Below are 18,823 nucleotides of genomic sequence, written 5' to 3'. Positions count from 1 at the left end.
GTGTTCTTAGAGATCTAGATTCCCGGGCTCGCGTATGCCCGTCGCATCCAAAGTTTAAAGCCATCTCTTAGAGAATCTCCACTCGAAACCCCCATATGAGATCCGGCATTTGCTCGTATAGAGTGACGTCGGCAATATTTTTATTTAAAAGGGAGTATAGATTCAGTCATAGCTAGCCCTCATTTCGGCAGTTTTAGTGGTCCCGTCGTGAACTATTTTGTTGGCCGCGGTGTTAGCCAGCGCCCCCATTGCCTCCCTATAGGGTTGGGCTGAGCGGCTGAGGTGCCAGATAAAGAAAATTTTACTCCGGATAGGACTGTTTTCTCTCGAGTACATTTTACAGTAGGAGTAGCTTTTTTTAGCCGTTTGGGAGGGCTAGAAAAAATGCTCTTACTCCCACGGGCCCACTGCATCCTCTCTCTACCTTCGGCCCCGCCGCTTCGTTCTCAGCACGCTGGTGAACCTTCACGTCCGCCGCCCCCTGTCCACGAGTTCATTCACAGAGATGTCGGCGAAGCGCGAGAACGAGTCGGATGGCGACGTGACCGGAGCCGAGGGAGGCGCGCCTCCGATGACTCTTGCCGCCGCCCCAGTCGTCTGCGCCCTCCGTTCCGTGGGAGACTTCGCCGGTGGCGCATTCGTCGGATCTGTAGTTGGATATGGTATTTCTCCACAACCCGTCGTCTTCGTTTCCTAGATTATTCTAATTTACACCGCTGAATTCATCATCCCTGATGTTGCTGTCTCGACTTTTATCTATTTTTGGAGTTCAGTTCCTAAGGGCATCTCGAATTTTCTTTGCCTTGGTGTCTCCAGTTCATGACTTACATTACTTGTCTCCTTGAACTACTTTTCCAGGACAAGGTTTGTTTACTAAGAAGGGCTTCAAGGGCTCATTAAACAATGCAGGGTCTTCTGCTAAGGTTATATGTGCATCTTGCTTGTATGAATATTTATTATCGCAGGGAAACTGTGCTACCCCTTTCCAGACAGCTTACTCGTGATAGAAAATTCTTGGATTAGACTTTTGCAGTTCTCTCTGGTGTCCAGAGTTTGGTGGTGTGCTTGCTGAGAAAGCTGCGTGGAAAAGATGATAGTATATTTCTTATCTGACCATTTTATCTGTCTAAATCAGGGGTTAATGTTTGACATGAATTGACGTGTTCCTTTGGCAGTTGTTAATGCTGGCGTTGCTGGGTGCTGTACTGGCCTTGCTTTAAGCTTTCCGGGTATAGTTACATTTAGCTGACTTGATTTTCACAGCCCACTATTCTAACATCTTTAATATGGAATTATTATAGTGCTACATGGTATCGGGCAGCATCATGAATATTTTTGGTCAGTGGTTGCGAACTTTTTCTTTCTGTTTTTTATCTTCAATTTTTGGTGATCAGATTGCTATGCATATTACGTGCCACTTGGTTGCCTAAGTAGATCATCTCTGTAAACATGTAGCAGCGTGGAAGTGCTAGTGTTGGTAAATCCACTTATACTCTGTCTGTATAGTTTACATACCTTTGTACTGCATCTGCTTATGGCAGTATTTATGTTAATGCACCTTCCAATGATACGTAAGCAAGGTATTTCGATCGGGTCCTTTATTGGGAAGGCATTTCATAGAGCATTCTCATTTTCTCATATATCATATAGGGTAGGTTGTGGTATGTCATTGCTACAGGTATGGGGGTATTGTAAATGTTATTTGGATGCATGGATTATTGGATAGCACCTTGTGAAACCACTTGCTTTATTAACATTAAGATTAGGATAATCATTTGTAATTGGTGAACTTTGTAATGCCTATTTGGGTGTGCTTCCAGTTCTTGATTTAATTTGAAGTTCTGTCTATTTAGAGGACTAACGTGAGAAATAAAGCTGCAGTTACTGATTTCCTTCTTGTAGTAGTCGTAGACTTTCAGTAAAGTTAAGTGCCGACATGTATCGTGTCTAAGAAATTCAGAAAATCAAGTCAACCTTATCCATCAGGATAAATAAGCAAAGTCTTGTACCCACGGCCACTGGGCAAGACTGCATGAGGGTCTTAGTTATAGGTGACCCTTGCATGAGGGTCCTAGTTATAGCTCATGATTGCACAGCTTGTGCAGTTGCAAGGTTCAATTAAGCTGGATTGCTCATGCATCTCGCGTGCGCCTGATTTGCATACTTTAACTTTCTGTTGCTAATATAATCGTGCACCATAAATGTACCATGGTATTCAGTTTCATGTTGTGCTCAATGCTCATGCTTCAGTAGTAGGCTAAGCTTGTGATACGTTAGACACATTGTTATTCATAACACATATCTTGTAAGTTCACACTTCATTTCTCTGTTGCTTTACTGGACATATGTTCAGTCATCACCGAATTGCATTATATTTCAGTATTCAAGTGTCTTAAGGAATTGTATGGCACATGTACCCAGTTAGCCTTGTAAGAAGATAGGTATGCGTGAACACTGAAATGATATTTCAAGATAGGACTTCTCTACATTGAGATCATTTATGTATGTGAGTCCCAAATTGATTTAGAGTCCCTCATAAATAACTTCATTACATGGTTGTTTCTCTTAATCCAGGAGCGCCTCAAGCATTGCTTCAGAGCTGCGCCACCTTTGCAGCATTCTCCTGCATAATGGAGGGGCTGAACAAGCAGCAGGCTGCGATGGCGCACGTGCTCGGCGGGAACGCCTTGACCTTTGCCCACAAGAAACGTGGTGTTCTCCCGCCCTTCATGCTTCCACCAATTCTTGATGCTTCAGATGCTTTATCTTCGTGCTGCCAGATGCTAGTAAAGCCTAAGCACTAGACAACATCATACATATATATAGAGAGAGATCCTCTATATTCGATAAACCGGTTTCCTTAGCATATGTAAATTTTTCTTTAGGACACGTCAACTTCGTGGTAGAGTTGCTTCCAGGCATTGAAGACCAAATTTATGTAAATTTGGTTTGGCGTTTTAGCTGTTATGCAACCACTGCATGTGTTCGCCTACATGAGAAAGGACAACTAGGGCACTATGTTGACAAATGCAAATGTTTGCACAGAAATGTCTTTGGTTGCCCTTCGATTTGCTTTGTTTAATTGCTTTTAGATTCGTGCTCCAAATGACATTAAGTTTTGTTGTGTTTTGAAAATCTGAAACGTAATGATTCGCGGGGAAATCTAATGTTTTCGTGCACACGGGACGTCAATCGCCGCTCTCTTTGCGTAGCATCTTTACTGAACTGTCGTCTGTGCCAAATAAATAGTGACACTTCGATGTCAGTTATCGCATCTTCAGTTTTAATTTACAAGCTGAGGAGCAACTGGCTGTCTCGCGAACTAAGGGTCTGTTCGGTTGTAGAATTAGGTGGAACGGAATGGAACCATTCCATTCTTTGGAGCCATTCTCGCGTTCGGTTCAGGGACAGGATGGAATGGAACCGTTCCTCGAAAGGGAATATTCCGCCCAGATGCGGAACGCACCCGTCCGGGCAAATCGGCCGGATGAGGTGGAATGTCTCGATCTGCGTGCTAATCCCTCTCTCTCCCCTGTGCTAACCCCTCTCTCTCTCCCGGCCGGAGCAACGCGAGACGGCCCTCGCCGCCCTCGCCGCCCCAATCTCGAGCACGGCGCGGCGGCCGGAGGCCGGCCACCTCGAGCACGGCCGGAGGCGCGGCGGCCGAGTCCGCCCGGCCACGGCCCGAGGCGCGGCGGCGCGGATGCGACCAGCCACGGCCGCGGAGGTCGTCGGGCGCGGGCGGCGACGGAGCGGGGACGGTGGCCTCGTCCGAGCGTGGAGACGGCGGCCTCGTCCGGGCGCGGCGCGACGGCGGCCTCCACCAGCTCCGGCCCCGAGCCTCTCTCTCTCCTTGCTCCCGCCTGGCCGCCACCAGCTCCGGCCCAGAGCGCGCCGGCGCGGCCCGACTCCGCCACCCGGCCACCTCAACCGAACGCAAGTATGAAGTGGAATGGAATGGAGTGGAATGGAATGGAATGGTTCCATTCCATTCCACTTCATCCTAAAACCGAACACATCCTAACTGAACTGGCTCGCTACCAAAACTGCCAGTCATGGATGAGTCAAGCTACAGATCACAACTCCTTGACCAGAGGTGTACAACTAAAAGATTCAGGCTTGTGCTTCAGCTGCTGCAGCCGCCAGCCGGCACCCACTTAGCCACCCTGACCTCCCCGGACTCATCTCCGGTGAAGACCATGCCGGGTGTCCTGAGCGACATTGCCGTGACCTCGCCATCGCAGCGAATCTGCCCTCTTCTCTTGAATGATGGGAGGTCGTAGACACGGACAACGCCATCACCGCGCGCGACGAGCAGCACGGGCTTCTTGTTGGCGTCGTGCGTCCCATCCATGCTGACCACTCGCTGGCCTTCTTCCTTGTGAGTGTAGTGCACCTCGAGCTCGAGGTCGTCGTCGCCGTGATCTGGCTTCGATCTCCAGACCTTCACGGTGCCGTCGTCGGACGAGGAGAGCAGGAACCGGTCCCAGCACAGCAGCGCGGTGATCATAGACACGTGGCCGGCGAAGCTGAAGATGCACCGGCGGGTCTCGAGGTCCCAGACCTTGATGCCGCCGTCCGCCGAGCCTGAGTAGAGCGCGCCCTTCCCCTGCGCGAGCGACGCGACGGCTTGCCCCTCGTGGCCGGCGAGTGCGGCAACCTCGTCGAAGCGCTGGCGCTCTCTGTCCAGCCTCCAAATGTAGATGTCGCCGTCCTCCGCGCCGGCGAAGAGGCGCTCGTCATCCTCGGCGAGCAGGGTGGTAATCTGTGCGCCGGCAGGCAGCCGCAGCCGGAGTTCCTTGCCGCTCCCCGTCTGGAGCGCCTTCACGGCGCCGCGCACCCCGACGAGCACCCACGGGCCCATGGCGATCAGGCAGCCCACCTCGCCTTCGTGGGCCGGCGCGACGTGAACGCACTTCCCGGTGCCACAGTCCCAGGCGCGCACCGTGCCGTCCAGGCTGCCGGAGAACAGCGTGCCCGACCCTTCCGGAACCGCGACGCCGGTGACCGCCTTGGCGTGGCCCTCGAGCCGCGCCACGCCGCGGATGCCGTCGCCAGCGCACCACGCGCCGCCGCCGCCGCCGGGTTCTTCTTGTTCTTGGGCGTGGCAGCCGCGCTTCGGAGGCGGCGGCGCCTGCTCTTCCTGCTCCGCGTGGCGCTTCGGATTCGGAGGCGGCGGCACCTGCCGGCCCTGCTCCGCGTGGCGATTCCTCGTCGTCGGCGGCGGGACCGAAGGAACCGCGGCATTGGTGGTTGTGGGGATTTGGGAGGAAGTGTTGACCCAGGTGTTGTTGCGCTTCTTGCGGGCGGCGGGCGCCGCCGGATCGCCGTGGAGGAACCGGCAGGGTTTCCGGCTGCAGTGTCCGGAATTCCAGTAGCGGCAGATGGGCGCCGGCGCGTCGCGCGAAGTACCGGGGTTGCCGCGGCTCAGCTGAGGAGAGGCGGCGGGCGGGAGGGGAAGGCGCTGCACGGCCGCCATGGAGGAAGGTGGCGATCGGGATCGATCTATGAATGGAAGGGGAATACGCGTTCGTTCGCTGGTGGCGTACGGGTTTGCTTCTATAGATCGGAAACTGCTCCGAGTCCGACTTCGCTTCGTGCTAGTACACCTGAACGCGGGATACACTGTCCACTACACAACTTTCCGAATAATACACTTGGAGTACTACAAGTGTAGTGTTAGTGTACATGGCAGCTAGGACTGGACATAAAGTTCAAAGCTTTGGCCAGTTTAATGAGTGCTTGTTTGGTTGACTCGTTTGCGCTGGCTCATACTATTTCGTAACGAACCAAGCTAAGTAGTATTTCTTTGCTTGTTAAGGTTGACGAGCTAAACAGTTCAGCCGGCCATGTTGGTGAGCTACTAGGTAAAAATCAAGTGTTGGACGCTAGTACACTGATTGTTGTGTCCTTATGCTCATGGTCTATCTAAGGTCAAGCAAACACGAAACAACCAAGCCAATAGAGATCACAACAATAACCGACCGATCTAAAGGCAGTTTATTTTAGAGAAGCAAACAGTCTGAGTATCCTTTAGAAGTGTATATTTGCTCCTCTAAAAAGTGTGGACTCTAAGTGAACCCCTAAACTTATTTTTCTAAAATTTATATTTCCCTTATACATTTCGTCAAACCCTAAATGTTTGCACTAGGTATGCCCCTTGTAGAAAACAAATTCTCTTGTTAGATAACATTTTTCGGGACTTATGCACCTCTAACTGTTTGAGGGTTCGGCTAGGTGTGGTTTCGAGAATTAAAACCAAAAAAAGTTACTCCTCTAACCGATTATAAGGAATCAGTTAAAGATACTCTAATGAAGCAGCCGCCCTGCCTCTTCCTATCTTCTCGATCCAACTGATGGCTACAATGGGCTCCTAGGGTTGCCGCGCTCTCAACTGCTCGCCCGACGAAAGACTCCCTAATCCAGCCAATTCACTCCATCCATCATTCTTGTCGGGACCTTCGCTCTCACCAGCGTCGATGCGTCTTCATCCCTGCTCGTCGGGGCAATGGATCAGTGGAAGAAGCTGGCTTAGGGGCCACGTTGCTGCAGTTGGTGATTGTTTCAACAGAGACAAAGCCTTCGGGATCTGAATCTGCACGCGCACATCGAACACTGGATAGTCATGCTCAAGCAGAGGAGGGCCAAGCGCTGCTGGTGATTTAACCCTACAAATCAAACAAAATTGAAAAGAAAATCCAAGGACTTGAATCCTCCAATAATCTATATGCAACCCCTTCGAACCAAAGAGAAACTTAGTTTTGAAAACAACAACGGTATACTGTGTTGAAAAATAGATGTTTACATGTTTCCTCGGGTACGATGTTGAGCGCGCATACACCCCAACGCGGCGAATTTACCGGCGCCGGTAGGTAAAGGAGTTCAATCCACCATCCACTCTCTGCTTGGAGATTGGTGAGGCTTTTAACATTTGTCTAATATAAAACTAATAATTGAAACACAAGTGAAACTTTTATGAAACTAAAGTGATACATGAAAAACATTGTGAAACAGTCTGACAAAAAGTGAAACTAATGACATCATTGCTAACGTCACTATTAGTGTTTCAGTTATGTTTCAATTAGTGTTTCAGTTTTGTTTCAATTATGTTTCACATTTTTTGTGTAAAAATTGGTCAGCACATGTCTGGCATCACTCCGGTAGGTACCGGGGTCTGTAAAAACAAGTTTTCGGCATACATCCCCAGCCACCATATCTTGGAAGAAGAAAAGAAGACATAATTTCATCCTACCATATAGCCTAGCATCAGAATCAACGTGTCGTAAACATGTGGCACTTAGCGATTCAGTCTCAGGAAATATTTCCTCCTGAATCCTCACAGTAAGTGTAATCATCATGCAGATAAAGAAGCATGGCACAAGTTCGATTTAGTGCTTTTGATATATAAGGCGAAATTATAAATAGCAAGGACAAAGGAAATAGTCATCTCCTTGACTCCTCCGTTGTCTCTGCACACAACTCCATATTTCTCCAAGACAACAGAAACCCAATTCTCACAACGGTATGAAGCTGTGTATTAAGATACTACTAATACTAACACTCCTTTTACCAAAGCAGTCATATTAGAGGGTTTCAGCTAAGGATTCCCACAGATACATCAGTCCGACATGTGTACGCTGGCCTCAACTTGCTTGGCAGTTAACAGGGCTCGGACTTCAGTATCTTGATCGGCCATCTCGGCGGGTGCCTGACCATAGGAATTCTCCTTCTTGGGGCATGCGCCAGCCTCAAGCAAAATCTTGACGGTGTCCATATGTTCCCCTCTGGCAGCATGGTGAAGTGGCTGCACAGAGCAAATGAATAAATATATAGACCATGTGGATAGCAAATGGATGTAAAATACGGTAAGCAAATGATGAAACAATCAGCTTAGAGAGTTTACAGTATCGCCTTCAGCATCAACGGTGTTGAGCATTCGCATCACACAGCCTTCAGTATTTGCAGCAAAACTCAGAATGCACTGAACTATCTCAGTGAAGCCTGTACAAAAAGAATCTATAAGAGATACTGAACATACAAAAGTGCAAAAAGGAAAAATAAGCTCGACACAGATGAAAAATGCATACCTCCAGCACAAGCATCATGGAGGGGAATTGCCCCTTCTTCATCTTTGCACTCCAAGCTTGCTCCTCGTTGCAGCAGTAGCTGGCAAGATGACCATAGTTGGATACCACCACAATCAGAGGAGAAAAAGGTCTAAAAAATGTGGAGAAAACTATGCGAGGTAATAATGTAAACCTGCACGCAAGGTAGATGGCCATATAAGCATGACAGGTGAAGAACAGTATCCCCATCTTCAACTGGATCATCAATGCTGCCAACATAGTTACCTGTGTAAACATAATAAGAATAGACTCTAAGTAAGGAGCTCAATGGATGACCAACACATATGAATGCACGTCATTTTCTGCTGCAGCTTTCCGCTTTGCAATAAACTTCCAAAGAACACTCGCGTTAGAAACAAGTGACATTGACAAGTAAAGTAAGGTCTTAAACAAGTAAAGCAAAAACTAGCAACAAATTTGAAGCAATGCAGTCATTGCGGCCTACAGTGCAAAGATCTTATAATAATCACTACACAAACTTGAGAAAACATAGACGTAAACCATGGAATCACAAGCATCTAACCACTGTACACAGTTCTATCCCGCAGTATCATCTCCCTTATCTCATTTTCAATTTCTGAAGTACTAAACTGTTTAGTATATACTCCCTCCATTCCAATGAATAAGGCTTTTTTTTGAAAAGTCAAGCCAAGTAAAGTCTGACTACAGTTTTTGAAAAATCTATCAACAAATATGATATTTTATATATATCATGTGAAAATATATTTCACAATGTATATAACGACATTGATTTTGTATTTTGCATGTTGATATTTTTTGTAAAAACTTGGTCAAACTTTACATTATTTGACTTTCCAAAAATAAAATAAGCCTTATTCATTGGAACGGAGGTAGTATCCTACAAGACGAGAAACATAGACGTTTTCAAACAATGGAGGTTAAATCCATGCAGGTTTCAGGATAACCAGAACACCACCACCACAAAGTACTGTTCTGAACATGAAAGCAATTCAATGATGGTTTATTGCATCCATGGAGAAGAACACAAGATGGCAGCCAAGCAAGCATAGTGTGCAGTTAAGAAGAATAGGATAACAGATTCCCACCCCTTCAAATTTCGTAGGCTGGAAAGGAAATCGAGTTTGTATTTGACATAAGAATGGATTTTCAAAATGCTTATGCTTTGCTAATTTCAGACAACCAACTGATAGGCAACCTCTTCTCTATAGCCATACAGTGAATAGTTTTATTACGAGAAAACACTTAACAGAACTCTTTGTTCTGAGAATAACTTTATTCTGTTGCTTCCTTGGCTACAGCATTACCCCAATGGCTCTAAACGGCATGCAGCAGTTGGAGATTTCAACAGCATAATTATAAACTTATCTTAACAAAAGGAATACGCCCATCTGGTGCTTGTACACACAGAATCGCATTCATGTTGCTACTGGACTAAGTGAAGACTTCCCTTCCGCGTGACTACGCTGATGGAAGCACGAAGAGGGCTAGCACGGATGCGGACCTGAACCCATACGTCGCAATCATCCGATGCAAAACTCGTGCTAGGAAAAGTTCAGGTAAAATACAAGCTGATGCGTGCAGAACACCCATCAGTTCAGACAGTGGCACTGAACTTAAGTCTGAAACAGCTGCAATTTCGCGGACGCACCAAGTGAAGCAGAGATCTGGCCAGCGAATCCCAATCTATACAGTGGCACTACAACTTGAGTTCGAAACAACTTTCACGAAATAAGCAGGCATACAAGTAGACGGCACAAACAAGAACAGGGACCAATCTATACAGTACGCGCGTTCCGCTCCGATAAAATGATCCTGTAGAACCCTAGGAGCGTACGAGGATCGAAATTTAGGGGGATGGGGCGGAATCAGTAAGGCAGTTACCGAGCGCGGTGCGGAGGGCGTCGACGTTGCCTGTCTGGGCGGCGTCGGCGAGGGCGCGGAGGTGGGGAGGCAGCGGCGCCTCCTCGTCGTCGGAGGCGGCGTCGAAGGCGTCGGCGTGTTCGGCGAGGTCGTCGTCGTCAACGAGGCCGTTGCGGCCGCCAGGGACTGCCATCTTCGGGCTAGGGTTGGGTCTCCGTGCGTCTGGGTTTCGGTGGGCTCGCGAGCGCGCAGTGCGCTTTCACGGCGGGGATTCGGTCAAGAGCTGAAAACCTACCTACGCTGGGCGGCGGCGCTGGATACCACCGTCAAAGCACCAGGTGTGGAAAGTGGAAACCCTGATCGCACCATCTCGGACCGCTGGATCAGAAATAGACGGTCCACATAGTACAAAATAAAAGAAGCCTAGAATGCTAAAAAAAAATGCCAGTCTGGTTATCTCGAATATTTGTCCCGGCTCCTACCTTCTCGACAATGATCATCATACTCTCACCTTCCTAGCGATATCGACAAAGTTGTTCGGTTATTTCTGCAGGTAGCTTTGACATTACGGGTCAAATTAAAATTATGGGATAACCTTCATTGGTATTTACAAGTCTATAGTTTAGTACCTATCTTTGGCAACCTTTAAAAAAATGCAAGATCATATTATGGAAGAAGAAAGAGTTTGAACACTTCAAGATTTGATAGTTTCTTTTATACTTCAGTATATATGATATTGATTGTAAAAAAATGTTAATATTGGAAGTAACTACATTGTGAATAGATGAAATCATCCAATCTTAGTTAACACCTCGTGTGTCGTGACCGGCACAAACCACAGAGCATTCTAATAGTCTAGGGCATTTTCTGCTTGCTAGAAAATCCCACAAGCTTAGGTTTCTGAAACATCGGTGTTTTTTTGTATTCAGATTTTAAATCACCAAATTTTATCTAAGTATAAGTTGATTTATATTTGGAATCTTGTTGATGAAATCGAGGAGAGATACAACAGAGACCAAACAAGTTATCAATTACATGGGACCAAAGAAAAATAATCCAAAAACTTGCGCACAAACATAGAATATTTGGATGTACAAACAATATTTTTTCAAAATATTTTAGCATTTTTGAAAATATATACTGCAATGATAGGTCTATATGCACGTGCGAGCCAAAACAACGCATCTTGAAGTACTACTTTCTCCGGTATATATAAATTGACTCAACTTATCTAGATACATCCATATCTAAACAAAGTTGAGTAAATTAATTTGATTCGAAGAGAGTAATATTTTTTACTAGAACCTTTGCAACAGAGAACCAACCAACTCGACTCCAAACACAAAAATTCAACGACCACTAGACCCTCACGAGGTATGATTCGTATGAACCCATCTATCATATATATGGCCCGTGATCATGAAATCTTAACATCAACTTTTCCATGGTCGTCGATCGACCTTTGGTCCGACAGATAACGGGGTCCATGAGACCTAACCGTGCTGATGGGCATAACCTCACCAGCTAAAGCTCATTTCGCTTTGACTAATTCGACCTGCATCATGTGCATATGCTAATGAGAAGTTTAATAAACGATTCTAAAGATGGAACGATCATATCATACCACGGGGTTTCGTGCTAGCTTTACGAACCAACGCAGCTTCGGCCTGTTCCTGAGATGCAGAACATCATTATCGTCTTCAGTGCTGTCAGGCCGTGACCCCAAAGGCAGTGTTAATTAGGACGTTCTTTTCAGGTAAACTATGCATGACAATCATGCCTGCTACGTGCTCTTTGCACAGCTTAGAGCCACTTTTATTTTTGAAAATCCATCGAGGCAATTTATTGATTAATAAAGTTGCTTACATCATCTCCTAAGGGCATGTACAATGGTGTAGAAGGTATGTCTTCAACATCATCTAGACAAAGCCGTAGAGATAAGTCATACAATGCATTATTTCTTATTATCGTCCCTAGTAGTTATAATGATAAATGCTAAGGGAAGACATATCATACAATGCATAAAATAGCTTTCTCTTATTTTCTCTATTTTCTAAGAGATGATCTCTTAGCTAAGGGAAAGCATCTTTTTTTTTTTCTTATTTATCAACTAAGTAAATTTGTTTACATGGCTAAGCTAAAAGAAGACTGACGTCACCGCGTTGTACATGCCTTAATAGTACACACCGATAATTTCCAGTTTGGTACATCCAATTTGGCCGGCTAAGATTAAACCGTCACGTAGTGCTATAGCTTCAGCCGTGTCTCCAATAGATGTTCGGTATCCCCAAGCAAGTTAGAAATACACCCTGATCATCCCTGATTACCGCACCTGAATCACCCGAGAATGGGGATCGATTGGGAGAATGCAACATCAACATCCAGCTTGTTATATACCCTTCCCTCGGTTTCCCCCATCCATGCCAATGTGTTGTTTTGTTTTTCTTGAGCGCTCTGAAATAGTTCCAAGGCCAAGGCTAAATAAAATTGACTGTGAAGTTCTCCCCGGCTTTTGAACTTTTTCATCTCGATCGACCTGCCTCCCTCCAGATGTAGCAGCAGGCCATTGCAACTAGCTGTGGAAGATCAAGATCGAATTGCCTAGGCGCCGCTTGCTGCTCTTTGATAAGATTTCAAAGACAGCCGACTTGGTCCTATCTTGAGACGCCCATCGACCGATTCAGCACGTTTGGAGGATCGAGCATATCTTAAGGTAGGGTGTGCGTGCGTTCATACTTCATAGGGGTGTTTGTACGTGCGTGTTTGTGAGCGTCTGCGTTGTAGTGTGTTTAAAAAAAAAAACACGTTTGGATGATGATGTGGCAGGCAGTGCGCGGGCCGGCCGGTGACCACCGCGCGCCTCCCCCACGAGCAACGCAGCATCGCGGTGCGCGCGGGACGATGGGATCGCTTGGGCGGTCGGGCGGGCGGGCGAGACAGCGCTGCACCCCACGTCCACACCGATCACCGATGGATGGATATCTGGGCAGCAAACACGTACATGATCGAATTCGAAGCGCACCGTGGCGTGGCGCTTCTCCGTTTCGTTTCGTCTCGTCTGCAGACTGCATCTGGGCCTGGGTGACCGCCCGCCGCCAAAGCAACACGACGACTGACGAGACAGCGCGGTGCGGCGCCCATCTCCCAGGCGACGCCACCTGTATCTGTATCTGCAGCTGCCCACGCACGCACGCACGTCGAGTCGTCAACCGCAGCCGAAAGAAAGAGCGGTCCATTTCCAGTCCACTCCTCCACCGTTCCGTTCCGCTTTGGCTTTCCATCGACTTCCTCCCTTCCCACTGACTCCCTCCCGTCGCTCGCTTTATTCCCTCCTCGCCTCCTCCCCTTCTCTCTTCTCTTCTCCAGCACAATCTCCACTCCACCAACCCGCCCGCATTCCCCCTTCCTTCCGCCCCGCCCGCGATTCGCTACGCCATGGGCTCCTCGCCGGGGACCAGCAGCTACGACTGCTCCTTCAAGGTCCTCCTCATCGGGGACTCCGCCGTCGGCAAGAGCAGCCTCCTCGTCAGCTTCGTCTCCGCCGCGCCCGCCGACGACGACATCTCCCCTACCATAGGTACGCCACCCTCCATCCCTCCTCCTGCCTCCAGCCCGCCTCTCCCTGCCTGGATCCCCCCCGCCCCGCTATGCCCGCCCCGATTAGCCAAAACACCACCAATAAATGCTGTTTCGTTTGTCTCTAGCACCGATTCCTGCCTCTGCCTGTCGGCGCGCGGGTAGCCTAATCGCAATCGCAATCGTACCCACCCCGTACGTGCGTGTCCGCTGTTTGCCTGATCCCGTTGCGACGTGCTCGCGCCCGCCTACCCTCCGCACCATGGCGCCGACACCCAAGGTGTTGGAGCCTGGAGCCATCACCCAACGCCGCGCGCGATATCGATTCCTTCAAGCGCGCGCGCGCGGACGTTTCACTACTTGTGCTGTTTCGATCAGGAACCGTCCGTAACTGCCTGCACATTAATTGGTTCCGCGTCCCTGGTGCTGCCATGCCCAACCTCTTCTCGTAGCAGCAGAGATCGCTTCACCTACGCTGTTTCAGCAGGCACCCTCATCAACTGCCTCGTGATCTTTTTATTGTAATTAAATGAAAACACTACAACTGTCTCAGTTAAAAGTTAAAACCGATCAAAGTTGATGCATAAGGTACGCCTAACTCCGACGTGCCCAGCAATAGATGAAGGGAAGCACACCAATCCTGAACGCTGTTCATGATCTACTGTATTCGTCGACACCCATCAGCTCGAAGCGCGTGTGTGATGTCATTTTTAGGATCAAAGTTCAGCTGGGATTATTGATGGTGGTACCAAATGTTCCGTGTCCACTGTGCAACGGACTAGATTGTACACTCCATCACCTAAGTTTTCAGGCCGATAAAATATCTTCTAACTGCTAGCAGCATCACTGTACCAGTCTGACGTGATATCCTGAAATTTTACCCATCAAATTATTCGGCTACTGACCCATGGTAGTTTGCTGCATATACAAGCGCGTTATGCTGTATTCTTCTCCCTGTTATTTACTTGTCGGAATTTAACTTCAATTCGCAAACAATTTCCAGGAGTGGATTTCAAAATCAAGTTTCTCACTGTCGGTGACAAGAAACTGAAGCTCACAATATGGGACACCGGCAAGTTCTTTTTTTGCCTTATTGTTTATGAATTTGGTGTTCACATGCTTTCTCAACAGTGCTTGATCTATGTCTCGGTACCTTCAGACTTTCAATAGTAACTCCAAAATTACAAGCCTACTTGTCATTTGCCGATTTATTTTCGTGCCTAGCAATAGGTCTGTTTGGGCTATTTTTTTTTCCCTGGGCACAATCACTGTATTCGACATTGTACAAAGAAAAACACTGCATCTCTCTCATAAATATTAGTGACTTCCAGTACAATACTGGTCAGTGGTATCGTGTTATTCTGCAGTCAGTCTCATCTAATGGCGTTCTTACATCCAAGTGTCTGGCAGCTTAATTTTCCATTGTTTGCAGCTGGCCAGGAGAGGTTTAGGACAATCACTAGTTCTTACTACAGAGGTGCTCATGGAATTATTCTAGGTAATATTGATTTTTTCTGATATATGATTACATGCCAACAATTTGAAGCTCTTACCATTTTTTTGTACCTGCCTTGCAAATATGTTTTCATGCCGATCTCACTGTTAATGTACTATTAATTATTTACTTTTCTTTTGATACATTTAAATTTTAGCTCGCAATTTCTTACAAACGGATCTTTTCCATATTCGTGTAAATCAAGCAAGATAGTGTACTCAAATAGTGATTTATGAACAATATAGTGACTTCTCCAGGCTAGCTTTTGTATAGGTGTTTCCTTCCTGCCAAGTTGTAATCATTCCATTCGTATACAGACTCTTGGATGTGGTTTCAATGGGTATGTAATAAACGTTGCCATGTTATCTTCTTGAATTTGTCACTGTACTTAGTGTCACCTCACTACTATATCGTACCACCTAATGATTTTGTATCGCTTGTGTTGAGATTAGTGATGCTTAAATGCATCTTGTAATGAGTTTCTGGAACAAAATATATAGAAAGAACTGTTGCAGGCTTACTTTATTTCTTTTATCATGCGGCAAATGTTGCAGCTTAACTTGCAGAAGTTTAACTTTGTGCTGTCTTCTTCTGTTAGTTTATGATGTCACAAAGAGACAAAGTTTCACAAATTTGGCTGATGTATGGGCCAAGGAAATCGAATTGCACTCAACAAACAAAGAGTGCATCAAAATGCTTGTTGGAAACAAAGTGGACAAGGTAATACTTTATTTCTCTTAAATTCAAATGGTTATTTAGTCTAACCAGATGAAGTGACACTACAGTATCCTGAATATTATGGTTCGTTCTACCTTGCAGGATGAGGAACGATTGGTAACAAGGGAAGAAGGGCTTGCCTTTGCACAGGAATGTGGATGCCTATTTCTTGAGAGCAGTGCCAAAACAAGAGAAAATGTGGAGAAATGTTTTGAAGAGCTTGCACTAAAGGTACACCCATAGAAAGATACTAAGCAACACAACATTATCCTCTTTACTTTTGACAGTAGAACAATATATTCCATGAAATCCAAAAAAATGGACTCTTATAGTTATGGGTCATTCCATGCAGCATCCTTAAGTTAGTAGTTCAACAAATATATAGCTGACTAGTTTGTAACCACTTTAGATTATGACTCTGTTCTTCAGAAAGCAGTCTTCCGGCATTGAACATTCCTTCATCAAATGCATGTATTTTACTTATCCCACCTTATTGCAAAGCACAGCTAGAAGTAGTACTACCCTTTTTTGAAACGATGTAACTGCATATGTTCCTATTGCTGTACCATCCCTGTGTGGTGAGTCTTAATTGGCTTTCAGAAATGTCTCCTTAATTTTTTGTATGTGACCGATGCAGTGATCAATGCTTATTGTGCTGTCGTCTTTCAGTTTGTTCATGTTTAAGTATTGAAGGGTACTCTAGGTTCCCTAACTGGCATATCGCTCGAGTCCTGAACTTGTGGACTTGCCCCTTTACGCCTGAAAACTTGTATTACCGATTTACTAGATTCATGTTTATGATAGACAGCATGAAAGCAGTTCTGGATATTCTTCAGCCTCAAAACTTGTTTTATAGGCCACTAAGTGTTTGCTTTCTCTTTCCATGCCGCCATTTAGCAGCATTTTTTTATTCCTTTTTTGGTGAGGGAAGGGCAAGATGGTCTTCAGGCCTCAAAACTTGTTTTATAGGTCACTAAGTGTTTGCTTTCTCTTCCATGCCGCCATTTAGCAGCATATTTTTTTTCCTTTTTTGGTGAGGGAAGGGCAAGATGGTCTTCAGGCCTGTTATCTGCCAAACCTGAACTTGTCAGATTTTTTGGAATATTGTTAAACAGTCTTCCTTTTTTTACATGAATTTCTTCTGCTTAGTTTTAATGTGCTGTTAAGCAAGCCTGTGATGTCTTGTCTGTGAGCTGTAAAAGTTCTTTACATACACGCATAAGTCTATTGTTTGTGAACTGGTGCAAGGCAGCTTTCGCACATCTGCCAGATTTTTTATGGCCGATGTCTGCATGAAACTACCAGCCAAAGTCGGGTATGTTGAGTTTTATCTAGATATGCCATGCAAGGTTAACTTAATATCCCCCTGAGCATGCAAATATATTGTCACGTGCTTATAATTTTAAAGATATCCTGTACGTTTAACCCTTTTCTGTTCCTAATATTGCTTACACTTCCACGTGTTATTTATTCCATTGTCATGCTGTATGGTCTTTCGTCATTTCACTGAGAAGTTGGTAGCTGTTCTATTTTTTTCCTCATGATAGGTTCATTTATCGAGTCAATGACATAGGATTTCTCCATTGTATTTCATTTTGAAACCCTTGGCTCGCAGACAACACGGATAACTGAACGTGCTCTGTATAGGCAATCAGCAGTGGATTTTTTCTGTTCTAGGCAGCATATCCGTACTGTACTAACAAAAGAACATGCTCGAAGCAATTTGCCAGTCTATTTTGTCAGATGATCGTCTTGATGCACTATAATTACTCGCAGATTTTGTTTACTCACAGATTTGGTATTTGGACATCATTGAACATGCATAGCTTCTGTCCTTTGTTATGGATAGTGGAGTATTTTTTAACTGATTTCTGCAGTTATATCTTAACATAGATATGTATATGCAATATATCTATCTTTGGCGAGCCCCTTTCCATGGACAACACCATTGTATTAGCAAATTCATCCAGCTATATTTTTTGAGCTATATGTAAGCCTTGCTAGTATCTGAATACTTCAGTGTGGCACAACAAAAATAGTGTTCCAGACAATATTGTTTGATTGAAGTGTAGAAAACATGTTTCCTTAATGCCTACAGTTGTATTCCATCATTGTGATCATCGTGTATAAATACCTTACCGTGCTGAGCTATTGCAGATTCTTGAGGTTCCAAGTCTCTCGGAGGAAGGCTCTTCAGTTGTTAAGAGGAACTCGCTGAAACAGAAGCAGGAGAACAACGCAAAACTGGGCGGAGGATGCTGCCAGTAGATCCAGTTCATTGTATGCAACCGACTAGATCTCGTGATCGATGACGCCTAGACATAGCTTGTTCTTGTGTTCTGATGTAAATGAGTTGTAACTAAGTGCTCACCGGTGCAGCAGCCAGCGTGTGAGTTAAAGAAGAAATAACAGCAACTTGAGGTTTTGGTGTGAAGGGTGGGAATCGATCTGTACAAAGGGAGACAATGGTTTTCCTGACCAACTTGGTCTGGTGACACGGTTTGCTGACTGTAAGGAGGTCAGTGACTCAGCGAGCTGATCACCTTGGCACTGGTATGCATGGGATGTGTTCTGCTGGTACATAATTCTGTTTTCTTTTTTGGTTTTTGATATACAGTGTTACCTTTGGTTTTGTTTGGGGTCACTGTGGTCTTGTATGAAATTGCTTGTTACACCGTTATATCATCATTTCTTGCTGTAACACTAGACACTAGCCTGATCTGACCACTGATCAATCACATGCATGGATAGTGGATACATTAGGGCATCTCCAACCGGGCGACCCAAACGGACGCGCTGGGCCGTCCGTTTTGGGCCGTTTGGGTCGCCGCCAGGACACGCGGACAGCGCCCCGCGTCCGCGTGTCCGTTTGGGTCGCGCGCTGCGCCCAACGCGGCGACCCAAAGAGACGCCACGTGGTTCGTCTTCCTTGTGCGGCGCTGCGCCATGGCAGGCCTCGACGGGACAGCCATGGTGGGCGGTGGAACGCGCGGGAAAGATCCCGCGCGCGGCAAGGTTCCCGCGCGCGCGAAAACGACATTGGCGCGCGCTCGCGCCCTAGTTTCCC

The 18,823-nt window shown here is 46.3% G+C and overlaps 4 protein-coding genes across 4 annotated transcripts; 2 read left to right on the top strand and 2 right to left on the bottom strand.

The window, feature by feature from the left end:
- The first annotated feature begins 401 nt into the window (after positions 1 to 401).
- Positions 402 to 3,066, top strand: LOC127296683 (mitochondrial import inner membrane translocase subunit TIM22-3-like). Its single transcript, XM_051326871.2, has 5 exons — positions 402 to 662; positions 859 to 923; positions 1,024 to 1,096; positions 1,176 to 1,229; positions 2,575 to 3,066. Exons 1-5 carry the CDS (start codon positions 506 to 508, stop codon positions 2,802 to 2,804), a joined length of 579 nt encoding a protein of 192 aa, XP_051182831.1. The 5' UTR covers positions 402 to 505; the 3' UTR covers positions 2,805 to 3,066.
- Positions 3,067 to 4,052: 986 nt separating this feature from the next.
- On the bottom strand, positions 4,053 to 5,577 carry LOC127296684 (zinc finger CCCH domain-containing protein 17). Its single transcript, XM_051326872.2, has one exon. The coding sequence runs from the start codon at positions 5,477 to 5,479 to the stop codon at positions 4,127 to 4,129; it is 1,353 nt and encodes a 450-aa protein (XP_051182832.1). The 5' UTR covers positions 5,480 to 5,577; the 3' UTR covers positions 4,053 to 4,126.
- Positions 5,578 to 7,373: 1,796 nt separating this feature from the next.
- On the bottom strand, positions 7,374 to 10,283 carry LOC127296685 (uncharacterized). The gene is made up of 5 exons (XM_051326873.1): positions 9,990 to 10,283; positions 8,260 to 8,351; positions 8,088 to 8,166; positions 7,904 to 8,001; positions 7,374 to 7,804 (listed from the first exon to the last, which is right to left on the bottom strand). The coding sequence occupies exons 1-5, from the start codon at positions 10,159 to 10,161 to the stop codon at positions 7,619 to 7,621; spliced, it is 627 nt and encodes a 208-aa protein (XP_051182833.1). The 5' UTR covers positions 10,162 to 10,283; the 3' UTR covers positions 7,374 to 7,618.
- A 3,024-nt stretch (positions 10,284 to 13,307) lies between these two features.
- Positions 13,308 to 18,388, top strand: LOC127296686 (ras-related protein RABC2a). The gene is made up of 6 exons (XM_051326874.2): positions 13,308 to 13,545; positions 14,548 to 14,616; positions 14,977 to 15,042; positions 15,638 to 15,759; positions 15,859 to 15,987; positions 17,914 to 18,388. Exons 1-6 carry the CDS (start codon positions 13,404 to 13,406, stop codon positions 18,022 to 18,024), a joined length of 639 nt encoding a protein of 212 aa, XP_051182834.1. The 5' UTR covers positions 13,308 to 13,403; the 3' UTR covers positions 18,025 to 18,388.
- Positions 18,389 to 18,823: the final 435 nt, after the last annotated feature.

Source organism: Lolium perenne, chromosome 4 (assembly GCF_019359855.2).
Source record: "Lolium perenne isolate Kyuss_39 chromosome 4, Kyuss_2.0, whole genome shotgun sequence".
In the NCBI taxonomy this organism is placed as follows: domain Eukaryota; kingdom Viridiplantae; phylum Streptophyta; class Magnoliopsida; order Poales; family Poaceae; genus Lolium; species Lolium perenne.
The sequence above is the reverse complement of the archived record's forward strand: the minus strand, read 5'-3'. Positions and strand labels throughout refer to the sequence as shown.

Excerpts from the sequence above, each read along its gene's own strand:
- LOC127296684 (XM_051326872.2), bottom strand. The coding sequence starts at position 5,479 with ATGGCGGCCGTGCAGCGCCTTCCCCTCCCGCCCGCCGCCTCTCCTCAG.
- LOC127296685 (XM_051326873.1), bottom strand. The coding sequence starts at position 10,161 with ATGGCAGTCCCTGGCGGCCGCAACGGCCTCGTTGACGACGACGACCTC. Across the intron at positions 8,352-9,989 it reads CGCCCTCCGCACCGCGCTCG|GTAACTATGTTGGCAGCATT; the intron begins GTAACTGCCTTA and ends ATGTTTACACAG. Across the intron at positions 7,805-7,903 it reads TTGATGCTGAAGGCGATACT|CCACTTCACCATGCTGCCAG; the intron begins GTAAACTCTCTA and ends TGCTCTGTGCAG.
- LOC127296686 (XM_051326874.2), top strand. The coding sequence starts at position 13,404 with ATGGGCTCCTCGCCGGGGACCAGCAGCTACGACTGCTCCTTCAAGGTC. Across the intron at positions 13,546-14,547 it reads CGACATCTCCCCTACCATAG|GAGTGGATTTCAAAATCAAG; the intron begins GTACGCCACCCT and ends AACAATTTCCAG. Across the intron at positions 15,760-15,858 it reads TTGGAAACAAAGTGGACAAG|GATGAGGAACGATTGGTAAC; the intron begins GTAATACTTTAT and ends TCTACCTTGCAG.
- LOC127296683 (XM_051326871.2), top strand. The coding sequence starts at position 506 with ATGTCGGCGAAGCGCGAGAACGAGTCGGATGGCGACGTGACCGGAGCC. Across the intron at positions 924-1,023 it reads ATGCAGGGTCTTCTGCTAAG|ACTTTTGCAGTTCTCTCTGG; the intron begins GTTATATGTGCA and ends TTCTTGGATTAG. Across the intron at positions 1,097-1,175 it reads GCTGCGTGGAAAAGATGATA|TTGTTAATGCTGGCGTTGCT; the intron begins GTATATTTCTTA and ends TTCCTTTGGCAG.